Source organism: Elephas maximus, chromosome 20 (assembly GCF_024166365.1).
Source record: "Elephas maximus indicus isolate mEleMax1 chromosome 20, mEleMax1 primary haplotype, whole genome shotgun sequence".
NCBI lineage: Eukaryota > Metazoa > Chordata > Mammalia > Proboscidea > Elephantidae > Elephas > Elephas maximus.
Window position 1 is genome coordinate 16999302 of NC_064838.1, and position 23681 is coordinate 17022982.

Sequence of the window (23681 nt, forward strand, 5' to 3'; positions counted from 1 at the left end):
CGACCATCCCATAGAGAATCCTATTTTGTGATAATGTTGTTAGGTGCTGTAGAATTGGTTTCAACTTAAAGTTGACTCTACATACAACAGAATGCAATGCTGCCCAGGCCTCTGCCATCCTCACAATCATTGCTATGTTTGAGCCCATTGTTGCGGCCTCTGTATCAATCCACCTTGTTGAGGGTCGTCCTCTTTTTCACTGACTCTCTACTTTACCAAACATCATGTCCTTCTCCAGCCATCCTCACTTCCAAGGATCATTCTGGCTCTACTTCTTCCAAGACAGACTTGTTCATTCTTCTGGCAGTCTGTAGTATATCCATTCAATATTCTTCGCCAGCACGATAACTCAAATGCATCATAGCCAACCTCCACTGAACATCTAAGGAGCCCCTGGGTGGGGCAAATGATTGACCGTTCAGACCTACCTAGAGACCCCTTGGAAGTAACCTGGTGATCTGCTTCCGAAAGGTCACAGCCTTGAAAATCCTATGGACTGCTGTTCTATTCTGTACACTTGAGTTCACCGTAAGTTGAAATCTACTCGACAGCAACTAACAACCTTGAACATCTACTGTATGCTACTAAATATACTAGATAATGTGTTGGCCTCCTTATCCATTGTCCTCATCTTCACAATAAACCTGTAAGCCAGGTAATATAACCATTTTATGAATGTGAGACGCGGTGTCCTTTCCTCTCTCAAGGGAATTAGTTAAGGAGACCATACATATACCTTTACTTTTTGCTTCTGTGGAAGAATGAAAGTGTAGAAATCTTATGTTTTCCTATTTTAAAAAATGACTTTTTACATCAAATTATTTGCCTTAAATAAAGTCTGGAGTAGTAGGTAGGTTTTTTTCTTAAAAACATAGTATTGTTCAACAATTCATTTCTGTTCTTGTTTCTCTCTAGTTACCCGTCTCCGGTAACTTGATTGACCTTTACGGTAACCAAGGCTTACCACCCCCAGGCCTGACCATCAGCAACTCCTGTCCAGCCAACCTTCCCAACATAAAAAGAGAGCTCACAGGTGAGTACCAATCAGATGTCCTTTTTGCTGTGGGTTTTCTCTTAACATCCTGATTAGGCAAAGTGCTCAAAATAAGGCCCTCCAGGTTCTATCCAGCTCACAGACATACTTTGTTAAGTCTATACAGTGATGTAGAAAATTGAGCAATATTTTAAAATGGAGGAATTATACTTAAAAATCCTGATTTCCAGTATTTCTTGAGATACTGGGGATCTGGGCTGCCATTACTCCATGGCAACCATTACTGTGTCTATGACTACTGTGCTCTTTGGGGTAAGGGTACAGGCAACACTCTTTAACTCCAAAGTGTCTCCACCCAGCCGGGTATTTATGTTACTTGCCAAGAAGGCATTTGAGTTTGAGAACCCTGGTCTGAAATTTCCTTTGACGCGCATTCGAGCCCACAGTTAGGGTAGGATAAGAATGCATTTCTTACATCTTCAGAAGCCTGATGTCATTTTTGCTATATCATGTGCAAAGGATTTTTTGCACACAGGGAAAAAAAAATAAATTATAAACTGGAGCAAAGAATGTGTGTTCTTGAGGCAAGTGTGAAATTACCTATTTTGCCATTTTGTTTAACACTTTAGGAAAGAATTTGGCCAACAAAACATGACAGAAAGTATATTAGAACTGGTATTCTACTATGCTGAATTTTATGCCCCCCACTTTTTTGGGGGAAAGGGCCGTTGCGTCACGCAGAATTTGGTGAACAGAGAATATGGTATAAAAAATTCCAGTTTTGTTCAAGGTGTCTTTAAAATAATGAAAATTGTGGCAAGACAAAGACATTTTTAAAAAAATAATTGATTTGGGTTAAAAATGCAATTAACTGATTAATTATTAATAATTAGGAACTATCAATAGCCAAAAAACAAGTAGGTACCTGGAAGGAAAAGTACCACAAAGTCTTAGAAAGTGTTGCCAAATGAGATCTCTGTTAGACAATGATGAAGTATTGCCAAAGTGACATGAATAAAAACATCTTGCCACTTGAATGGAAAGTGAAATATTGAATTACATGTATGACTGTGTCCTCAGAAACAAAAAACACCCTAGGATATCACTGAAGCGGACAATGTGTGAATGAAAGTTGCCTGTCAGGCTTCTACATGGAAAAGAAAATAATCTTCTTTTAGATTCACTTATAAAATTTTAAAAATTGCGTATACATATAATAAATATATATGCATAATTTATAGCACTGACGTGTATATGGCTGCTAAGCAAAAGGCCGGCGGTTCAAATCCACCAGCCACTCCTTGGAAACCCTATGGAGCAGTTCTGCTCTGCCTTATAGGGTCCGCTATGAGTTAGAATCGGCTCGATAGCAACAGGTTTGGTTTTTTCTTTTTTTTTTTGACGTGTGTCTGTACACACACACACCACATAATATTTCAGTGTCTATAAATCATGCAAAAAGAGATTATTATTTTGAGGTAAAATTCTGAATTATGATCATGTAATATTTTTTGTTCTCTGTAAGGCAAAAAAATGTCATCTTTGTCACAGAAACCTCCTAAGAGTATCTATGCGAAGAGACCTTTTCAGACAGAAAAGTTGTCACCAAATACCTCTCTACGCCTTTTTTCTCTTCTTTTTTTTTTAAATAGACTAAAACTAGTAAGCAGTTGCCCCTAAGAGTCAGTAAACAATTTCACTAAATCATGTTCCGGCAGAACCTGCCACCCAGCCCTGAAAAAGTGAATTCATTTCCATGAATCGGTCAGAGAACATGGCGGTCATTTGGGTCCTCTCTACTCACTTTCCGCGGCAGTGTGTTACTTTATAAAGGCAACAGGCAAAGACCAAGAAGTTCTGTGGCTTGAAAAGAAAATTCGATTTAACTCCTGACAATAGAATGTTGACCGTGAAGTTCCGTGGTTTTCTAGTTATTTTATTCTTGTTAGTGCCTGAGTAGGTGTACAGTGTGCCATGGATCTTGTACCATTTTGTGAAAGCCATGTTTTTGCATTTATTTTATATATATTGCTTTTTTTAAAAAATGCAAGCTTTTAAGAAATTTAGAAAAGCAAATATACTTAGAACCAAGATATATAAGCCTCCGTATGTATAGAAAATGAGATGTTTTGTAGTTGATTTTAATAGTATTTTATAGATTTATAGTTTGTTATGTTAGTTTATTGTGTGCCTTGAACAGTTCCAATTTCTAATTACTTCATTCACGTGCACAGCGTGTATTTTTCCCACAGAGTCTGAAGCAAGAGCATTGGCTAAAGAGAGGCAAAAAAAGGATAATCACAATTTGAGTAAGTTGATTTTATTTATGTTCGTGACATTTTGATACTGGAGTTGAGATTTGCTCATACATCAAAATATTTTTCTAGAAACTTTGAAAGGAAATTGATTTCCCCTACCATTAAAATACGTTATATGAAAGAAAACTGTGTTTCAGAGAAACCAAGGAGTATCTTTTTTTCCCAGATTTCATCAAATAGAGTTTGTTTACATATTTGTTTTCAGTACTCTGGAAAGTATTTATATTCCTTATAAAAGTCTTGTTGTTATCATGGTTTTTTATTTTTTTGGTGAAAGGTAGTCTTGATCCCCAACTACCCAGTTATAAGTGTTGCTCACACAGGAACTTATTAACAAAAGGGATTATGGGATCACCTTCTCCAGTGAGATTTGAAGGGGGAAAAAAAAAAAAACCTGGAAGGGAGGTAATGGGTGAGGTGGTATCCCAAATATCTATCTTTACCTGTAATTAAAAATTTTTTTTTAAAGTCCTGTACCATTTAACATATTTTTTACATGTTTAATTTAATCACACTCAAAAATTTTAAACTTTTTCCTATGAAAGTTTAAATTTTTGTTTAATAAACCAGAGACTGCACAATAAATAAAGAATTGGGCTTAGAGGAAGAAAGTGTGTGTGTCTGTGTGTATATGTGTGTGTGTTTCTGTGTGTGAGGTGTGTATTTCTCATTTCATGGCCTCAGGTCCTCTTTTTCCTTACTTGATTTTTAAGCATATGAGTTAATACATAAACACTTTCTCCTTATAAAAAGTAAACCATCATAGAACAATGACAGAGTTCTTTGATGTCCCTCCCTAATCCCCAGGGGTAACCATTCTTTAGTTTTGTTTTGTTTTTCAATTTGGTGCTGCACTTCTCAACCTTTTTCTGTGTATTTAAGAATATACACCCGTGTACATGCAAATAGAAAATAACATTGTTTTGTGTCTGTTTTAACACGAACAGTACCCATATCTGGTTGCTGCATATTTTTTTAAATCAACAGTTTGTCCTGAAGACCTTTTGCTGGTTGAAATCTAGACTGACTGTTTAAAAACGGTTGCATAGCACTCTGCAGTGTGATGTATGATACTGACTCATTCCCCTGCTGCTGAGTGTTTATGGTTTTCAGTTTTCCTCTATTATAGCCAGTACCACAGTGAACATTCTTGTGCTTGCCTCTTTGTGTACAGGGGAGTTTGTTTCTCTAGGTTGTTGTTAGTTGCCACTGAGTCAGCTCTGACTGAAGGCAGTCCCATGTACAACAGAAAAAAAAAAAACATTGCCTGGTCCTGCCCCATCTTCATAATTGTCGGTCGGCTCGAGTCCACTGTTGCAGCCACTGTGTATTTTGAATGTCTTCCAACCTAGGAAGCTCATCTTCCAGCAGTATATCAGACAATATTCTGTTGTGATCCGTAGGATTTTCACTGGCTAATGTTCAGAGGTAGCTAGCCAGGTCTTTCTTCCTAGTCTGTCTTAGTCTGGAAGCTCTGCTGGCTGAAACCTGTCCACCATGGGCGACCTTGCTGGTATCTGAAATACAGGTGGCATAGCTCCCAGCATCACAGCCACACACAAGCCATCACAGTATGATACACTGACAGGCGAGTGGTGGTTTTCTAGGTTGGATGCTGACAGATGGAATTGTTGGATCTCAGAGTATGTGTTTTTCCTTTCAGTAGATACTGCCTGTCACAGTGTCTGTTTTAGGTATGAAAAACTTTCCTCATCTTTTAACTTAAAAGATTTGGACTAATAATTTCTAAGATCTCCAACTTGTAAGTAATTTCACTCTAAAATATTTCTCCTTTTAAAGTATTCTAAAATATGACAATTAGGTAGTATCCAAAACTTCACTTAACTAAAACGTGGCAAACGAAGTTGGATCTTGTCAAAAACAGTATTCGCCTTTGATTAGGCACCCAAACCCTCAAGTCCAAGGTTGTCAGTAAAGTGCAAACATGATTAGTTCAAATTCTTTGGGCTATAAAGTGATCTTTAAAATCATATCTAACTATTGGAAATTAATACCCCAGGTCAGATTGCCCTTGAGCCTAGTTCTTCCTCTTCTTGTCATTTATCTTGTAAGAATATTTGCCATTCCTTCCAAAGGAATACATTCATTTATTCATTTGGCCATTAACTATTTATTGAGCTCCCATTAGATATGAAGCCCATTTCTGTAGAAGTGAACCAGGCAGAGAGGCCCCCTATCCTTAAGCACTTACATTAGGTCCAGGGTAGACAGAATAGAAGAACAAACAAATACATTAATATGCTGTTTCCAGACATAGCTTAAGTACTATGACCAGGAAAAAATGTGCACATGAGCACTGGTGCAAGAATGTATTGTGCCTTTGAAAACGAGGGAGAAATTGGAAATAGCCTGCATGTTAGTCACTAGAGAATGTATGACTAAATGATGGCATGTCCATGTAAGGGACGCACAGTGGTGCCAGTGAAGGGTGCAGTGGGTGTGAGACTTAGATGGGTGTCTACGCTGTGGCGTTGGATGAGAAGAGCAAACGACAGGATAATGTGTGTAGTATCCCACAGTGTATGCAGTACACATTATATAGGGATATGCTTGTGTGTGTTTATGTCAGTTCTTATGTGCATGCGTGAAGATCTAGAAATCACCTTTATCAATGGCAATTTCCCCAGTCACGTAGGTATTGAGGAGCCCTGGTGGCATAGCAGTTAAGAGCGTGGCTGCTAACCAAAAGGCCAGGAGTTCAAATCTACCAGCCACTCCTTGGAAATGGTATGGGGCAGTTCTAGTCTGTCCTGTAGGGTCGCTATGAGTCAGAATCAACTTGATGGCAACAGGTTTGTTTGTTTGTTTTAATAGGTATTGAGTGGTATAAAGAGTTGACTTTTTCCTTTATACATTTTTTTAGAAACTTTTGTATTACTCTTATCGTAAGATAATAGGTGAAGACGGAAGACACCAAATTAAAATAAAGAGTGGCACATTTAAATGTACTGACAGGGAAAGGTATCAACAATATGCTATGAAGTGAGAGAAGAAAGATGCAGAATAGTTTTTTGTGTAACTTCACTTTAAATATATCCTTCTTTATTTAACAAGTGTTTGTCGAGGGCTTACTATATGCCAAGCACACATATGGGTGCTTGGAATGCAACAATAAACCCATTGCTGTTGAGTCGATTCCAACTCATAGTGACTCTATAGAAGTGCCCCATAGGGTTTCCAAGGCTGTAATCTTTATGGGAGCAGACTGCCACATCTTTCTCCCACAGAGCAGCTGGTGGGATCAAACTGCCGTCCTTTCAGTTAGCAGCCGAGTTCTTTCACCAGTGTGCCACCAGTAGGTAAACCAAATAAGTGAATAAACAAAAGGCGTGGATGTTAGATGGTAGAATGTGTTATTATCAGGAAAAAGACTGCCAAAAAATAGAGTATCACTGATGTAGGGGATGGTGGGTCAGTTTTAAGTAGGGTGGCCCAGGAAGCCTCACAGGTGAATCTGAGTAACTACCTGAAGGAGATGAAGAAGCAAGCCATCAGATATCTGGGGGGAAAGGTGTTCCAAGCAGGGGGGGTCAGCACTGTAAAGTCCTAAGGTGGCGAGTGTGTCAGGCTTGGAAGAATAGCAAGGAGACCAGTGGGCTGAAGGGGAGGAAGGCGATGTGGCACAGTAAGAGATACGCGACATCCTTACAGGAGGTCTCAAGGACTTGGCTTTTCTCTAGGTGATGTGGAAAGCTGTTGAAGGGTTTTGAGCAAAAGTTTGGCATGATCTGACTTATGTTTTATTTAACAGCTGCTGCTTTTTCCTAGATAGACTGAAGGGGGTAGGAAGCAGTGGGCACAGGGAAAGTAGAGCTAGCAGCTGAGGATTGTTATAATCCAGGCAGGAGATGGTGCTGTCCTTCTAGGCGTAGCTGTGGAGGTTGGGAAGTGGTCAGATTCTGGAGGTATTTTAAAGGTAGAGCTGCAGATTTGAGCAGGTGTCAGATGTGGAAAGAAGGGAGGTGCTGAATTGATTCAGAGGCTCTGGTTTTGGAAGGATGGAGTTATCATTAAGGGAAGTCTGTGGATGGAGCAGAGCCCCTATGTGGTGGGAATGGTTAAGGCGCTTGGCCACCAGTTGAAAGGTTGAAGTTCGAATCCACCCAAAGATGCCTCAGAAAAAAGCCCTGGAGATCGGCTTCTGAAAATTCAGCCACTGAAACCCCCGTGGGACACACTTCCGCCCTGACACACACGGGGTCACCGTGAGCCGCAGTCACCTTGACCCCAGGTGTTTTTTTCGGGGGGAGGGGTGGGAGGTGGAGCAGATGTGAGCCAGAAAGACCAGGAGCTCGTGTTTGGGCTAGCCATAAACCTCCATGTGGGGACCTCTCGTCATCAGTTATGAGCTTGGAATTCTGGGAGGATGGCCAGGCTGGAAATATGGAGAATTCAAAATTATGAGACTGTCCCGAGATAATCAAGAAGAAAATGTGGACAGAGAAAGAGACCTAAGGACTCAGTACTGAGGAGTGTGTGTGTGTGTGTGTGTGTGTGTGTGTGTGTGTGTGTGTTTTCAGAGCATAAAAGTAGTCAGAAAGAGATAGATAAGAAATAGAACATTGATGGTATCTGGATTTATACGAGACTTTTATTTCTCTTTTTACTTTATATATTTCAGTATTGTTTGAATTTTTGTGATTAAATTTGGTAAAAAGAAGAAAAATGTCTTGCTTCAGAGTTTTAAAGGAGGCTAGCTTAGAGGATGGGTAGCCCAAAACCTCCTTCTTCAGAGCCATTAAAAATCACTCAGCATACCCACTCCTCGCTTGTTAGGTTCCAAAGACCAGGTTATTATACAAAAATTGGCATTGTGCAAAAATGGAGGATGACCACACATTAAGTCACAAAATGGAAGATGACTACATCATTACACAGCTATCAAATTATATCATTATGTAACTGCCAAATTACATCATTACATAACTGTCAAACCAGTGAGAATTATGACCCAGCCAAGCTGACACACAGTCTTAACCATCACAGCCTTGCCTTGCACCTTGGCATCCATTACTGCAAGGTGTACGTTGTTAATGCACAAAATAGTTGGATAGTAGATTTTTTACTATTGTTGTAAATGAGAAATGTCAGATAACAAGATATTCGATAAGTGAGGAGTAGGTGTGTTTGGTTATAAATATTTTTGAAAGTAAAATATGAACAACTTTAACCCAATGTATTAGACCTTAAATTATTTGGAAACTATTTGCTATACTAGCAAATTAGAAACATTTATTATCTCATGTTGTTGTTATTGTTAGGTGCTGTCGAGTTGATTCTGACTCATAGCGACCCTAGGTACAATAGAACAAAACACCGCCCAGTCCTGCACCACCTTCAGGATCATTGCTGCGTTTGAGCCCATTGTTGCAGCCACTGTGTCAGTCCATCTCGCTGAGGGTCTTCCTCTTTTTTGCTGACCCTCTACTTTACCAAGCATGATATCCTTCTCCAGGGACTAGTTCCTCCTGATACATGTCAAAAATACGCGAGATGAAGTCTCGCTGTCCTTGCTTCTGAGGAGAATTTTGGCTGTACATCTTCCAGGACAGATTTGTTCATTCTTCTGGCAGTCCGTGGTATATTCAGGATTCCTCGCCAACACTGTGATTCAGAGGCATCAATTCTTCTTCCATCTTCCTTGTTCATTGTCCAGCTTTCACATGCATATGAGGCGATTGAAAACACCATGGCTTGGGTCAGATATACCTTAGTTCTCAAAGTGACATCTTTGTTTTTTAACACTTTTAAAGAGGTCTTTTTGCAGCAGATTTGCCCAGTGCAATGAGTTGTTTTATTTCTTGACTGCTGCTTCCATGCGTGTTGGTTGCGGAGCCAAGTAAAATGAAATCCTTGACAACTTCAGTCGTTTCTCCATTTATCATGATGTTGCTTTTATTGGCCCAGTTGTGAAGATTTTTGTTTTCTTTACGTACTGGATTTTGAAATTTAATATGAAGCAAAGAATGTAAACTAATTTATAATTTTTATATTGATTGCATGTTGAAATGATAATATTTTAGATATATTCCAGTCCAAACACCCAGTCGATTCCGACTCATAGGACAGAGTAGAACTGCCCCGTAGAATTTCCAAGGAGCGCCTGGCGGACTCGATCTGCCGACCCTTTGGTTAGCAGCTGCAGCACTTAACCACTACGCCACCAGAGTTTCCTATTTTAGATATATTAGACTAATTTTTTTTTTTTTTTTAGTATTTTAGATATATTAGACTAAAAAAATCACAATCAATTTAACCTCTTTACTTTTTTAATGTGGCTACTAAAAAGAGAATTTAAAATTACGTGTATTACTTGAACTCTATTTCTGTGGGACAGTGCTGGCCTAGGGTTTTGTATGCTCTGTGAGCTAAGAATGTTTGTTACATTTTTTAATTGTTGGAGGGAAATCAACAGAAGAATAATATGTGTGGCATGTGAAGATTATTTAATATTCAAATTTCAACATCATATATAATTCTAGTGCTTATTAGTAGAATTACATTAGAAAAATTGGACTCTTAAAAAAAATCGTGGAAATTTCTTTTCTGTGTTGTTGTTGTAAGTACCTACATAATATCCTCTGTCTTACCACTTGGCCCGCAAAGCTAAAATACTACCTGGGTTTTTGCAGAAAAAGTTTGCTGATCTGTGGTCTAGAGGATCGAGGTTTGAGTTCTGACTGTTCGCTATTTACTTGCCTTAATATTTCTAAGGTGGTTTTGTCATTTGTAAGTGAGGATAGTTTAACTTGGATTTCAATATTTTTATAGGATCAAATAGGAGACTTTTTTACCTAAGGACTTTGTAAACGATAAAGTTCTCTATAGGGGTTGCTCATTTTTTAAAGTTCTTTGACCTCAGTACCAAGAACGTGGGGCTAAGCGGGGGAAGTGGGTTCAGGTCCATTTTCCTGACCTGGTGAAGTTAATACGCACGTGCCTGTAATGAGATGTGCTAAATGCATGTATGACGCAGTTACTAACAGCCATGTTCTGTGCTCTTTTCTTGAAGTTGAACGAAGGAGAAGATTTAACATAAACGACCGCATTAAAGAACTAGGTACTTTGATTCCCAAGTCAAATGACCCGTGAGTACAATTGCGTGTCAATCTGTATCATCTATTTTTTTCATACCTTCATTTTTTTTCATGTGTTGCAAAACTGCTCAGTTATAAGAAGCTAGGGTAAAGAATTCCCCCAACCCTTCTGGTTCCTAAATAATTTTTACAGCTTTCTTTGGCTTAGTCTCATTGGATTAAAACGTCCAGGGAAACACACTGAATTGTACAGAAGGATTCCTGGACACGAGGTGTTTAGCTTTGGATGTGAGCAGGTAGTTCTTCTGGAATCCGAGAATCCTTAGCAAGTAAATACCGAGGTATTAAAAAATATATTTATATTTCAACAGTTGCTGCAGTGCACGGTTCAGTAGCCGTTAAAGCAAGATTTGTTGTCTGTTTGCTCTTCAACTTGTACAATATCTGTAGGCACTGATGAACACATATTGGGAACTTCAAGTTTAACAATGTTCAACAGATTAGAAGTCAGTTGTTTTTATGAAACTTGCATGCTGTTTGTTTTACCCATCAGAAAAAAAATATAAGTTTTAATCGTCTTGTAAGTATAGGCCAGCTAATTCAGATTATAACTTCCAATACCCTCCATCCACCCTTTCAGAGATAACAGTTGTAAAGATAATTTTCCTGCAGCTCCCATACCAACCTTAGAGGTACCTGCAGCATCAGCAAATGGGACCAACAAGTATACAATTTTTATCCATTAGAAACTGGCCCATTTAAACCCGGGGCTAGGGGATGTATACACTTTAATGGCCCCATGGGCCTTCTATGGAATTAGCCTTTTGAATATGACCTTTTAGCTACCTAATAAAATGTGAAGATGAAATCAAGCATTAGCCAGGCAAAGCTTATTAAATTTGCTATTCACATTATTGTCGGGGAATTTGTGACAAAATAAAATAAGGCCATTGCCCATTGTGAGGTGGTTTTGATAAATGTCGAAGCACAATATCCATCTTCAACATTTTGCTTTCCCAGGTTTCAAGGAAAGCCATTTTGAAACTCGAAACATTCAAATTCTCAGTTCTGCAGCACAAATTTATCCTACTCAGGGGCTGTGACCTTCATTTCCTATAGTCAGTCTTGCATGATAGTTGAAATTGAATTCCCATTTTCCTGTTCTTTATCAGCTTTCACTTGTTAGCACATTCTTTTAAACTGTAGCGTGTGAATCTCTTTAGCAACGTATTATGAAATTATGGGGCTACAGGGAAAGCTGGTAGTATTTGCATATCTTCTCTCTCCATTGTATTGGGATAGTTCTGTGTTTATAATCTGCAGCGATAGTGATCTTTAATTGTAGGCATTGTTTTAAGATAAAACGGGCTGTATCTGTAGGGTGGTTTTCCCAGGCCAGGTTTCTGGAGCATGTCTTGGGGCTGCTATAGAGACACAGCCTAGTGGATGAGGGTCTCAGCACCATACCCTCGCTTTTCCCCCAGGGCGGTTCTGCTTCTGTTGATTTTGCATATTGGGGATCTGTGTACACTTCTGTTTGGATTTTTAAAAAAGAGTTCTTTTCATTAAAAAAAAAAAAAAGTTGAAAACCTTCTACAAGTATAATTGATTGATTGGATCTCAGAAGGAAGCAAAACCCAAGTTAACTGGTTGCAATAGCCATTTCATAAAAACTTTGAGTGGCTGCTTGCATGTCCCGATACTGGCCGGCACCTTACGGGCCTAGTTGGGGCGTTGTTCGTTACCGTTACAGTTCCCTGTGGCTATCAAAGCTTCCATGACTTTGTTCTCTGCCCTGAACATTAAGTCTGCTCTTCACTCACCCCGAGGTGCTCAGGACGCCTCCCTGAGTTGCTGTCTTTGGTGCTCAGACCCCAGGGATTAACCCTGGGGAACTCTCTGGGGGCAGTACCTCTGCCTCTCTTGGGAGAACTTCTGTTTTTTTCTTCATCTAACCCATGTGAGAATCAATTACTTGGTGACTTGTTTTAATGGCACTCCATCTGCGTGTCCCACCTGATACTTCCAATCTGCTTTTAGTAGCTATAGATTATAGGGTAGGTGAGTCTGTACATTACATTGTTTTCCTTTTCATTATCATTGTCGTTATTATCATAAATATCTGTAGAAGGGTTTAGATTAATTAAAGCACTGTGGAAATATGCTTTATTATTACTTATGTAATTATAATTCATTAATAATAGTTATTTTTCTGGGGTGCTCTAAATTTTTTAAGGTGCTTTTACCTACGTTTTAATGATGATCTTGATTTTCTCATACATGAGTACATTAGAGCTATAGCGATTATGAACTGCTGAGAGACGCCAAGTTCAGGATGCCTTGGTGTGAATTCCAAACCAGTCCTTTATTAGGTTGTCTGATCTTGGGGAAGGTGCTTGAGTTCTTGTACTTTATTTTTCTCATCTGTTTAAAAAAAGTATCAGGATATTCCTGCCTAGTCTAGTTGTTCAGAATGATCAGTACTATAAGGTGGAGGATAAAGTGGTGGCTTAAGGCATGGACTCTGGAGCTGGATTTCCTAGACTCTCTGGCTCTGCCACTTCCTAGCTGTGTGATGTTAAGCAGATTACTTAACCTCTCTGAGCCTTAGTTTCTCCACCTATAAAACACTATTAGTACTACTCACTGAGATTGTCAGGAATAAAGGAGCTGTAAGATACTGTACCTGGCACATAGTAAATGCCACTTAAAGATACTTACTGTGCTATGTTGAGCCCTTAACACAGCACCTGCTCCATTATTTGAATCGTGTTCTAAACTTTTCACAGCACGTTCGCGTAAACCTTTGATTTTAGTAGCGTACCTACAAGGCAGCCAATACAGGTGTGATCTGGCCACTTTATAGATGAGGAAGCAGACAGAGAGAGGTCAGACAGCCTGTTCGTGATAAAATCCCGGGCTGCCACTTCTGTGTCGCACACGATCAAGTAGTGGGTTTTTGTTTTTTACCATAGCTTATGATGTCTGAGTTAGATTTGTGATCCTAGAAACATGTAACTGTTTAAAACTGTGTTTAAGAATATTGACTTTGGCTTGATCAACAGGCCTAAATTTAAATTTTGACTCTACCTTGTACTGGCCAGGTGAAGCTTCTCGGTTGCAGCACCTGTGCTAGGTCGCTCACTCCCAGGCAGCTTGTCCCAGTTATGCAGGATAAGGCGTAAGAGGTGGTGGGCAGTGTCGGGCATGAGGCAAGCACCCGGGGACAGCAGCCGTTTATAATGCCAGCCCTGTTATTAACATCTCTAGAAGCGGAATGCTTCCCATTTCCTTTGAGTCTCACATCCTAAGAAGTCTGTTTTCCCCTGTTTTCCTCAGAGACATGCGCTGGAACAAGGGAACCATTTTAAAAGCGTCTGTGGACTATATTCGAAAGCTGCAACGAGAGCAACAGCGCGCAAAGGAACTTGAAAACCGACAGAAGAAACTGGAGCATGCCAACCGGCACTTACTGCTCAGAATTCAGGTGTGTGGCACGTGCCGGGTACGTTCACCGTGTGCCTGTTGTTAGTCGCCATCAAGTCAGCTCGGACTCGCTGGTGTGGCCGCTGTATTTGAGAACCTTCTAACCTAGGGCTGATCTTTTGGCGCTATATCAGACAACGTTCTGTTGTGATCCACTGGGTTTTCATTGACTAATTTTTGGATGTAGATTGCCAGACCTTTCTCCCTAGTCTTAGTCTAGAAGCAGCACTGAAACCTGTTCATCATGGGTGACTTGGCTAACTTTTCAGATACTGGTGGCATAGCTTTCAGCATCACAGCAACATGCCAGCCAGTGTAGTACAACAAATGACTGAGGGGTGGTGGTGGTTATATATTATTGTCTTCAAAATAGGAGAAGGAAGGATATCAGGAGCATATACAGTTGGCTTACATGATGCTAATACTTGTTAAATATATGGACGTCTCAGTATTTGGGAGATGAGAGGGGAGATAGTCCATGATCAAAGCCCATGTTTATAGGGAACTTGAGGACACCTAGTGGCTCTTATAATAAGGATATAAAAACCAAAAACCAAACCCATTGCTATCGAGTCGATTCCGACTCACAGTGACCCTATAGGACAGAGTAGAACTGCCCCACAGAGTTTCCAAGGAGCGCTTGGTGGATTCGAACTGCCAACCCTTTGGTTAGCAGCCTTAGCACTTAACCAGTACACCACCAGGGTTTCCTAATACCCTTATGGACTAGTGGTTAAGTGCTAAGGCTGCTAACCAAGGGGTCGGCAGTGCAAATCCGCCAGGTGCACCTTGGAAACTCTATGGGGCAGTTCTACTGTCCTATAGGGTCGCTATGAGTCGGAATCGACTCGACAGCCAGTGGGTTTGGTTAATATAATAAGGATATAGGTCTTGAAAATAGAGAGAGTAGAATTTTACATGTATTTTTAACATCAGTTAAAGTATACACTCTTGGCAGAGGGGAGAAAAATTGATTGCGTCCATCATTCCGCTCAATGAGTGTGCGTACCAGTGTGCACATGAGATGGGAGAACCCTCCTTCCTATCAACTCCCAGTACTTCCTTTAGGTGCTCTGCTTCTGAGGCTGAATTTAAAGACACATCTTCCCTGAAACTGTCCTAAAGGAGAAAAACAAAAACTCATTCTGCTGTTGATTGAAGGGGTTTTTAAGGGTAGTTTTAATTGACTCGCTGACTTTGTAACGCAACTTACAAGTAAGTCAGTGACACCACATCTTTTTCTTGAGGAGACCAACCCACATTTTACCATATTTTGCCGTAGAACCTGGAGTGTTTTCTCAGGGTCCCAGTGCATCTATTTATGGAGCAGAAATGTAAAGTGTGACATGATAGAGATCAGCGTGTTTGACCTGACCGTGTTAATCCGGACGTTGTACTTATTTAACAGAGAGATTCATTTATGATTAATGATTTCTGGTCTTTTTCATGTTCCACAACACTGTTCACGTTGCAGGATGTCACGTCTCTGCTTTCGCTGTGGTGGTCCCCAGCTGCGGGGTCAGTAAGCGGAAGGAAGTTCCACTCTGAGGGTTACATTTTAGAATCAGTAGTGAAACCAAACCAGTTAAAAGGATAATTTATTTTATAAGGATCAGCGAAGTAACTCATCACACTGCACCAGTTGTCACCAAGTCACCTCCAACTCCTGGCAGCCCTGTGTGTGTCACAGTAGAACTGGGCTCCGGAGGGTTTTCAGTGGCTGGTTTTTAGGAGATAGGTCGCCAGGCTTTTCTTCTGGGGTGCCCCTGAGTAGCCTTGGTTAGCAGCTGAACATGTGTACCGTGTACACTACCTGGGGGCTCCTCTGGGTAGTGAACCGGAGGTTGTGTGTAATTTGAAAATCTTCCTCCACCCCTCCCCCTTTTTTGGCTTTTGTTTATTTTATGTTGTTTCTCTTCAGGAAGTTGTCATTGTTGTTAGGTGCAGTTGAGTCAGCTCTGACTCCTGGCCACCTTATTTATAACAGAACAAAACGTTGCCTGGTCCTGAGCCATCTTTATCGTTGTTGGCGTGTCTGAGTCCGTTGTTGTATCCACTGTGTATTCTGAGTGTCTTCCAAACTAGACGGCCCATCATCTAGCACTGTGCCAGATGGTATTCTCTTGTGATCCGTAAGGCAGTCATGGGCTAATGTTTGGAAACAGATTACCAAGCCTTTCTTCCTAGTCTATCTTAGTCTGAAAGCTCTGCTCTGAAATCTGTGTCCCATGGGTGTCTCTGCTGGTATTTGAAAGAGCATTGGTACAGCTTCCAGCATCCCAGCAACATGAAAGCCAGAGTACAGCAACCTGACTGATGAATGGTGGCTTCGATCAGTAGCCATAGGTATTTATTTAATCTCTTGAATTTAGGGTATCCCTTTACAAAAGCAGATTGTACTAATGTATTATTTCTTTATATAAGCATCAAATTGTAATAGCTATTTTAAAAAGAGAAGTGAGGTCTTGTTGTATTTTAAGGTTGCAAACATGTGTATTCATGGGAAATATGGATATCATGAAATACATAAACTGGAAATTCCAGAGTGACGGTGGCTTGGTTTTCTTCCAGTGACACCGTGAGGCAGCCACTAGCACTTGTGCGTATCATAGAAACTTTATAAAGTAGGAAAGCTCTGTCGTGCCATCAGCCAGAGTTCTCTAGGTGCGATTTATCACATTATTTAGAAATCTAAGTGATGCTTTAATCAACTGATAAACCTTTTTAATTAAGCAACAAAGGATTAGAGCAGGATGTCAGCTTCTCTTAACCCCAACTGTATTTTATGAAAAGGCCAAGCTGCGTGTGTGGGGGTGGCTGTGCTGGTTAACATGGTGGTGTAGATTTACAGGACTCCATGTTTTCAGCTTGGGCCTCGGGGATTTTCATTTCCACTCTAACTGATGCATGCAGAGATTTTCACAGAACAAAGAGCGTGGATCCCTTGTGTCAATGCAACTGCCCCTGTATGAAATAGCCCAGGGCTTTCACATCATGCCTGGAGAGACCTGTGTTTCTAGAGATTGTGTGAAGGAACACGCAGATCCGTGTGTCTTCTTAGGCACCCATCTCTCACTGTATTGCCTCCAGAGATGGATACTCCAGGTCAAACCGCCTTTAGTATAGGCTGAACTCGACTTTTCAGGAACATCTGTTTCCAGACTTGTGGGCCAAGGTTGGGAAGCCATGCCAAGTTGGAGAGCCCTTTCTCCTCTCTGATGTGGCAAGGTGACTTGCTTCAAATTTATGTTGTATTCTTATTATTCTCATTCCCATGGTATCATAAACATAGAGATGGCATGACATTGAGAATCAGAACACTCATCAGGGAGTGAATGCGGGTCCCTCTGGTTCATTTGAAATGTGTCCATGGATACTCAGAAAGGGAAAATGGGAAGAACTTGCTTGGAAGGCATTTTAGAATGAGGGGATGGAGAATGAGGGATGAAGAAAATGTAGGCAAAAACTTTTATCTTACAGATGAGAACTTTCTTGTGGAATAAAAACAAAATATTTCCCTTTGCCCTGGTGAGATGGGTTAGATGGTGCCTCTCAAACTTTGGTCACTTGAGTAGACCTTCACAGTGTTTGCCATTGCTATACCAGAGCCCCAAACTCGTTCACAGCGCTCTTAGTGTCTTGGTAACTTTTCCAACTGTACCCCTAAACCAAAAGAAATATCTGTTTCTCTGTTAAGCCCAAACAACTTATTAGATATTCACATCCTAATCACTTAGTAGCAAATTGAAACAATAAAATATAGAATTGAAAAAAGAAGTGCCGTTTCTATTTTATTTTTAAATAACCACAATTACTAATGAGACGTGTTTGTCTGTCGAGCACTGCACCACTTCTCAAACCTTGGCCGATTGGACACAAGCACTCTCGTTCGTAAGTTCCACATTGATTTTCATGCAGACTTTCTTTTTATCACAACAACCTTCAAAAGCACAGCTCCGCTATGGTTATGATGTTATCTAAAAAAACGTAGCACAATCTAGTGCTGAAACTGTGAACTATCTTTGAGCTTAGTAGTTCTCACGGTGTCATTGCTGTGTTCCCGGTGCCCTGTCAGTTCATTGCAGCACCCCGGGGAGTTCAGTGCAAAGTCTGGGAACCGTGGAACTATCTGACTTAATGTTTTCCTTTAATTAGCTGACTTTTTAGAAATTTATTTATGTATATTTTTTTAATGTAACCTCACTGTGAGCATTAATATCTATGAGATCTTATCTCCCTATTTTTTAAATACAGAATAAAATTAATATACCATATGAAAAAATCATTTCCTATGCTACCCATTGAAACCCATTGGGATCGAGTTGATTCTGACTCGTGGTGACCCCATGTGTTACAGACTAGAACTGCTCCGTAGGGTTTCCTTGGCTGTTAATCCTTACAGAAGCAGGTCGCCAGGCCTTACTTCGCTGGTACCACTGGGCATCTGTAACGTGCTTTAGCTACATGGGGGTTATTGATTTCAAAGAGCAAAAAACTTTCATTTTGAAATTGGTTTTTCTCCCCTCCAAGTGTCTGATTTTTACTTTTATTTTAGGAACTTGAAATGCAAGCTCGAGCTCATGGACTTTCCCTTCTTCCATCCACGGGCCTCTGCTCTCCAGATGTAGTGAATCGTGTCATCAAGCAAGAACCCGTCCTTGAAAACTGCAACCAAGACCTCCTTCAGCATCACGCAGACCTAACGTGCACAACCACCCTTGATCTCACAGATGGTACCATCACCTTCAATAACAACCTCGGAACCGGAACTGAGAGCAACCAAGCCTACTGCGTCCCCACGAAAATGGGATCCAAACTGGAAGACATCTTGATGGATGATACTCTTTCTCCCGTTGGCATAACTGATCCACTTCTTTCCTCGGTATCACCTGGAGCTTCTAAAACAAGCAGCCGGAGGAGTAGTATGAGCATGGAAGAAACGGAGCACGCTTGTTAGCAAAGCCTACCTGCTCTGCGTGCACACAAACTGCTTCCTTTCTTGAGTCCTAGATTTAATAATTTACCCGAATGGGGTTCTCTTGGTAATTTTCCTTTAATATGAAGTTTTTTTTTTCATGCTTTATCAATAGCCCAGGATATATTTTATTTTTAGAATTTTGTGAAACAGACTTGTATATTCTATTTTACAACTACAAATGCCTCCAAAGTATTGTACAATGAGTGTACAGTATCTGTGAACTGAATTCATCACGGACTTTAGCTTTCTGAAGCAAGAGTATTTTGCATCAGAGAAATGTCTGTCCATTTTTATTCAGGGGAATCTGGGTTTGCAATTTTATTCCTGTGACTTCCTTGGGAATTAAATGTAAAGTTTAATCGAAAGAATGTAGAGCAACCAAAAAAAAAAGAGAGAGAGAAAAGACAGAAGAAATCCACACTAACCTGTTGTTTCCATTTTGTAAATGTATTGATTCATTGGTACTGCCCTAAAGATACAGTACCCTTCAAACAGTGTTTAGTCTTTATACTGCAAACTATTTAAAGAAATACTATGTTCTGTAAAAGATGGGGAAAAAAAAGTGCAGCGATTTTCATGACGACTGTCTGGTTAGAAGACTTAGGTGCAACTGAAACGGGAGGGAGGCAGAACCGAGCTCTGATACGGAGTCTTGTCTTACTCTCTTTTCTACGCGCTCTGTTCCGGTTTTCTTTAATGAGTGTGATTTAGTTTTTAAAAAAAATCCATTTTGTTTTGAAATGGAAATTAATGTCCTCTCAAACTAAAACATTGAGGAGCACTGAAAGTTTGTTTTACCTTTTTTTTTTTTTTTAAATTTTAACTTTTGCTTTTGATAAGAAAACTGAACTGGGCACATTTCTAATTGGCTTTACAGTTTTTATTTTTAGATTTATGTTTTACTGTTCATTTGATTTGTACAGATTCTTTATCATCACCGTTCTTTTCCATGTGTTTGTATTCATTTGTAACAATGCAGCCTCTCGAACGGAGACGTTTTCGATATCTTTACAACACACTGGTGGTTTTCCTCATTCTTTGTACACACACGTGCAAGCAGAGTTTGATGCCAGGCCTTGTATCTAAGGAGAGCTTCGCAAATATTTTGTATATTGCAGTCTCACTCAGAACTGTAGGAGTAATAGTTTAAAACCAGACTTTCTAGAGAAGACAAACTTACATATTTATTTTTAGTGATATAAAAATAGCAATATTCTTGGCGACTGATAACTCTAGCTTTAGTACACCCATTCTGGTCATTCAAATTGGGGTTTTTTTCAGCCAACTTGCTGAATTTTTTTTTTTTTTTTGAGAGAAATACTGTATTGGCAAATTACTGTTACTTGATAACAATATTTTAACAAGCAGCAATGTTGTAAAGTTAGTTCCAGTAGCTTATCTACTTGTGTAGTCCTATGCAATAACAGTAGAGTTACATGTAGTCTAGCAGGCCTAGGTGTTTTCTACAGGTGACCTGTGGTGTTAGGAGCCAGGCTGGTGAGTGGAATTTCTCAGTAGCAGCCTGCAATTGATTAGTGAGTGGCGTAAAGCATGTCCATTCGGAGTGCAGTGCCTTAAATATAGCAGTAGTCTTTTGGAGGCTAGCTCTGACTGAACTGTAACGTAGCAGAAAGTTTCAAGATGGTATCTGTAATCAAGAGAACCATGTAGCATGGTGCTCTGTGTAGACAATATAAGAGCCTCCAATGTTCCTTCAGATATTTTTAATATTAAATATATTTTAGAGACAGAGTGCCAACATCTTTCATCAGGAAACTTTATTCAGGAGGGTTTTTTTGTTGTTTTTTTTTTTTAAGTGTTTAAATGTCAAATGTGAATTGGTGATGGGTGACAGAGGGTTGGGAGAGAAGGCGTGATTGTCAGATGTCTGAATGAGTGGCTTACGTGGAAATAATCAATTGCATAGCTCCCGTGCACATTGGGCAATGAGAATCCTTGGGAACTTTGGTGATCCTGTCAGTTCTATAGCTTTATTACTTAAGGGGGTAGGGAAAGTAAGTTCCCATTCTTTCAGCCTCCTTAATTGTCTAGCTCTGTTTATTAGAATAGTGATCCAAAGCTGCATGAACAGCTACTTGTACCATAGTGTTCATTGATACAATCATGGCATTGTCTCTTTTTCTCTTCATATTTATATGGGGGGAGCTGGGAGGGCACAGGTCGAAGATTGCAATGCTATGATGCTAGTTTTCCTTAGTCGATTTTGAAGGTTTTTAAAATTAGAGCAGGGATGACTAACCCATGGCCGAGGGATTACGGCCAGGGCTCAGCAACCTTGTAGAAAGCTTTGTTTAGAGAAAGTATGGCATCTTGTACCACTGCCCTGACTCTTGCGACTCCTGAGCTTGCCACCGCCTGCTTCCCTGTCCCCTCGTTCTTCAAAGACAGTTTCTGGGAGTAGCAGGCGAGCTAGCCCAGGAGAACACTGCAACCTCGGGGTTGGTTTTATTTATTTCTTTTTTGCCAAATAGCGTGTGGATTTGTTTGAGGGACTAGTTAAGCCAAAAGGAGGTGCTTCGGGCTTACCCATTTGTAACAAGAGAATGATCCACACCTCTCCCCCCCAGATCAAGGGTGCAGAATTGTGACTCGGGTTGGGCCTCCCCTTGGAGTGTCCAGATGCCAAAATTGTCCACCTGCCTCTGGGTCAGGCAATGGAAATACCAAACCTTTTGACTTTGCCAAAAACCGTACAACCAGCATGGTCATACATCGGGTGGCAGTTCTTTCTGGTTGTTTTAAAATACTAAAGCAATAAGAATAAAATACGTAGGAAGTTAAAAGACGTCAAGGAAAAGCACAAAGGAACGCACTTACTGTTTGTGAAAACTGCACTGGGGAGAAGCTGATGCTGATGACAGTATAAAAAAAACCCTAGTTCTTGAAAACATGACAAATGACTGTCTCTTGTGGACACTTGGTACTGTAATGTTAATACTAGTCACCTGCTGTTGGACGCAGCAATAATCTGTGTATGGTCCATAGCACTGTATATTATGGATCGACATTAATGTATCCAATGAAATAATTGAACTCTTGTTCTTGATAGCCTCATTAAAGCATTTGGTTTTTCACATAGTGGTGGCCAGTTGTGTTTCCTTTAATGCCCAGGCTGAATGTGTTTGCCTAAAAAAGCAGTAGCACACATTTTCTGCTATTTAATGAATGACACATTACATAAAAATTTTTTAAATGCAGTTAAGTAATTTTTTTGGTTTTAAATGCTATTCTAGGATGCTGCCTTTTAATTTTAAATATTTTTGACAATGACTTGCAATCCGATGAATTGTAATTATGCAGATTTTTTTTTCCTTCTGAATTTAGGGAGATTTTTAAACTCTCAGTGCCAAGAATTTGTTTTAGATACAGGAGTTTTATTTAAAATGTTTCAATGAGAGGTAGTTTTGTAAAAAGAGAAATCTTTGCATATCTACAGAAAAAATACTGGGTTTTTAAAACACAAATGTACTGTAACGAAAGCTTCATATATACTCAGGCTGCCAGTTCCTGGCTGCGTTTTTTTTTTTCTCCTTAATACAGTACTTAAGAATCATTTGATAAATGTTGAATGTGAATTGGAAAGTGTCAGACAAAACATGTCTTTATTCCCTAGCTAGATCTTAAACTTCTGCCCTTTTAAAATATTCTGACTTACCCTCTGGAGAAAACAAGCAAAAAAACTTCCTGTAACACTTCTGATCGGCGTGTCAGATCATTTCTGAGGTTTCTTTCTTTTTTTTCCCCCCCTTAAATTATAATATACAATTATCGGAGCTTTTCGTTTTCAGAGTTACTTGAATTATTTATAATTCCCATACAAATGTGACTGTAATGTCTTGAAAACCTGAGTAAAAACAGGAAGATTTCCTACCGGAACAAGATTTTCTGGGTGAAATCGAAAACAGGTTAAGGTGAAATTTGGGGCTGTTTATCTCGGGCAGTGCGCAGTGGTTCTTTCTGATGATGGCTTTTAAATAATAAAGCAAAAAGAACAAATAAAATACATAGGAAGTTTCTGCCTTGCTGTTTGCCTGTTAATGTCACTTCGGAATCTATAATGAGCCTTAATCTCTAGCTCCCCAACGCAATTATGATAAATCAGTGCTACCTGGACATCGGGCATTCACCTACTTTCCTGACTTTATTTCATATCCACATACTTATATTGTCTTAACTTTTTTATTAAGCCAACCCACTTTTTTAAAAGACAAATTCTATCCATGAAATGACAAGGCATGGCTCTCAGCTAATTGTCCTGTTTCCAGCTGTGTGGTTTTGGGCAGGTTACTTAATGTCTCTGTGCTTCAATTTCCTTTCTGTTCATCAGAGATAATAGTAGCTGCTACAGAGTAGACTGTGTGTGTGTGTAGCACATACATACACATATAACAAAACATTTGCCATTTCAACATGTTTTACGTATACAATTCAGTAATATTAATTATAAATTGTACTCCTTATGTCCTTCAACCATCACCACAATCCATTTCCAGATTTTTCCAGCACCCTTAACAGAAACTCAGTGCCCCTTAAACACATCATGGTCTTTTGAAAACCATTTGAATTATTTGTGCCTGGCACATAATGAGTGGTCACCGAATGGTAGCAGTTCTGTGTATTACCATCATAATTGTCTTCATTATTAAAATAGAAAATATTTCCTAGAGCACCTAAAAGCGTCATATGTATAAGAAGTGCCATTTGTTGCTGTGTGCTGTAGAGTCAATTCCATCTCCTAGTGACCCTGCAGGACAGAGTAGAACTGCCCCCACAGGGTTTCCAAGGCTCTTTACCTTTATGGAAGCAGGCTGCCCCATCTTTCTTCT

At 39.8% G+C, this 23681-nt stretch overlaps 1 protein-coding gene across 2 annotated transcripts in view; it reads left to right on the forward strand.

The window, feature by feature from the left end:
* MITF (melanocyte inducing transcription factor) overlaps positions 1 to 21929 on the forward strand; it is a 276196-nt gene extending 254267 nt beyond the window's left edge. The window contains exons 6-10 of one of the 2 annotated variants that reach the window (XM_049863081.1): positions 916 to 1033; positions 3229 to 3303; positions 10346 to 10421; positions 13710 to 13857; positions 18412 to 21929. In XM_049863081.1, the coding sequence (XP_049719038.1) occupies positions 916 to 1033; positions 3229 to 3303; positions 10346 to 10421; positions 13710 to 13857; positions 18412 to 18813 (819 nt within the window). In that variant the 3' untranslated portion in view covers positions 18814 to 21929. The remainder of the gene's footprint in view (positions 1 to 915; positions 1034 to 3228; positions 3304 to 10345; positions 10422 to 13709; positions 13858 to 18411) is intronic. The other variant, XM_049863082.1, reaches the window with a different exon arrangement.
* The last annotated feature ends 1752 nt before the right edge of the window (positions 21930 to 23681 follow it).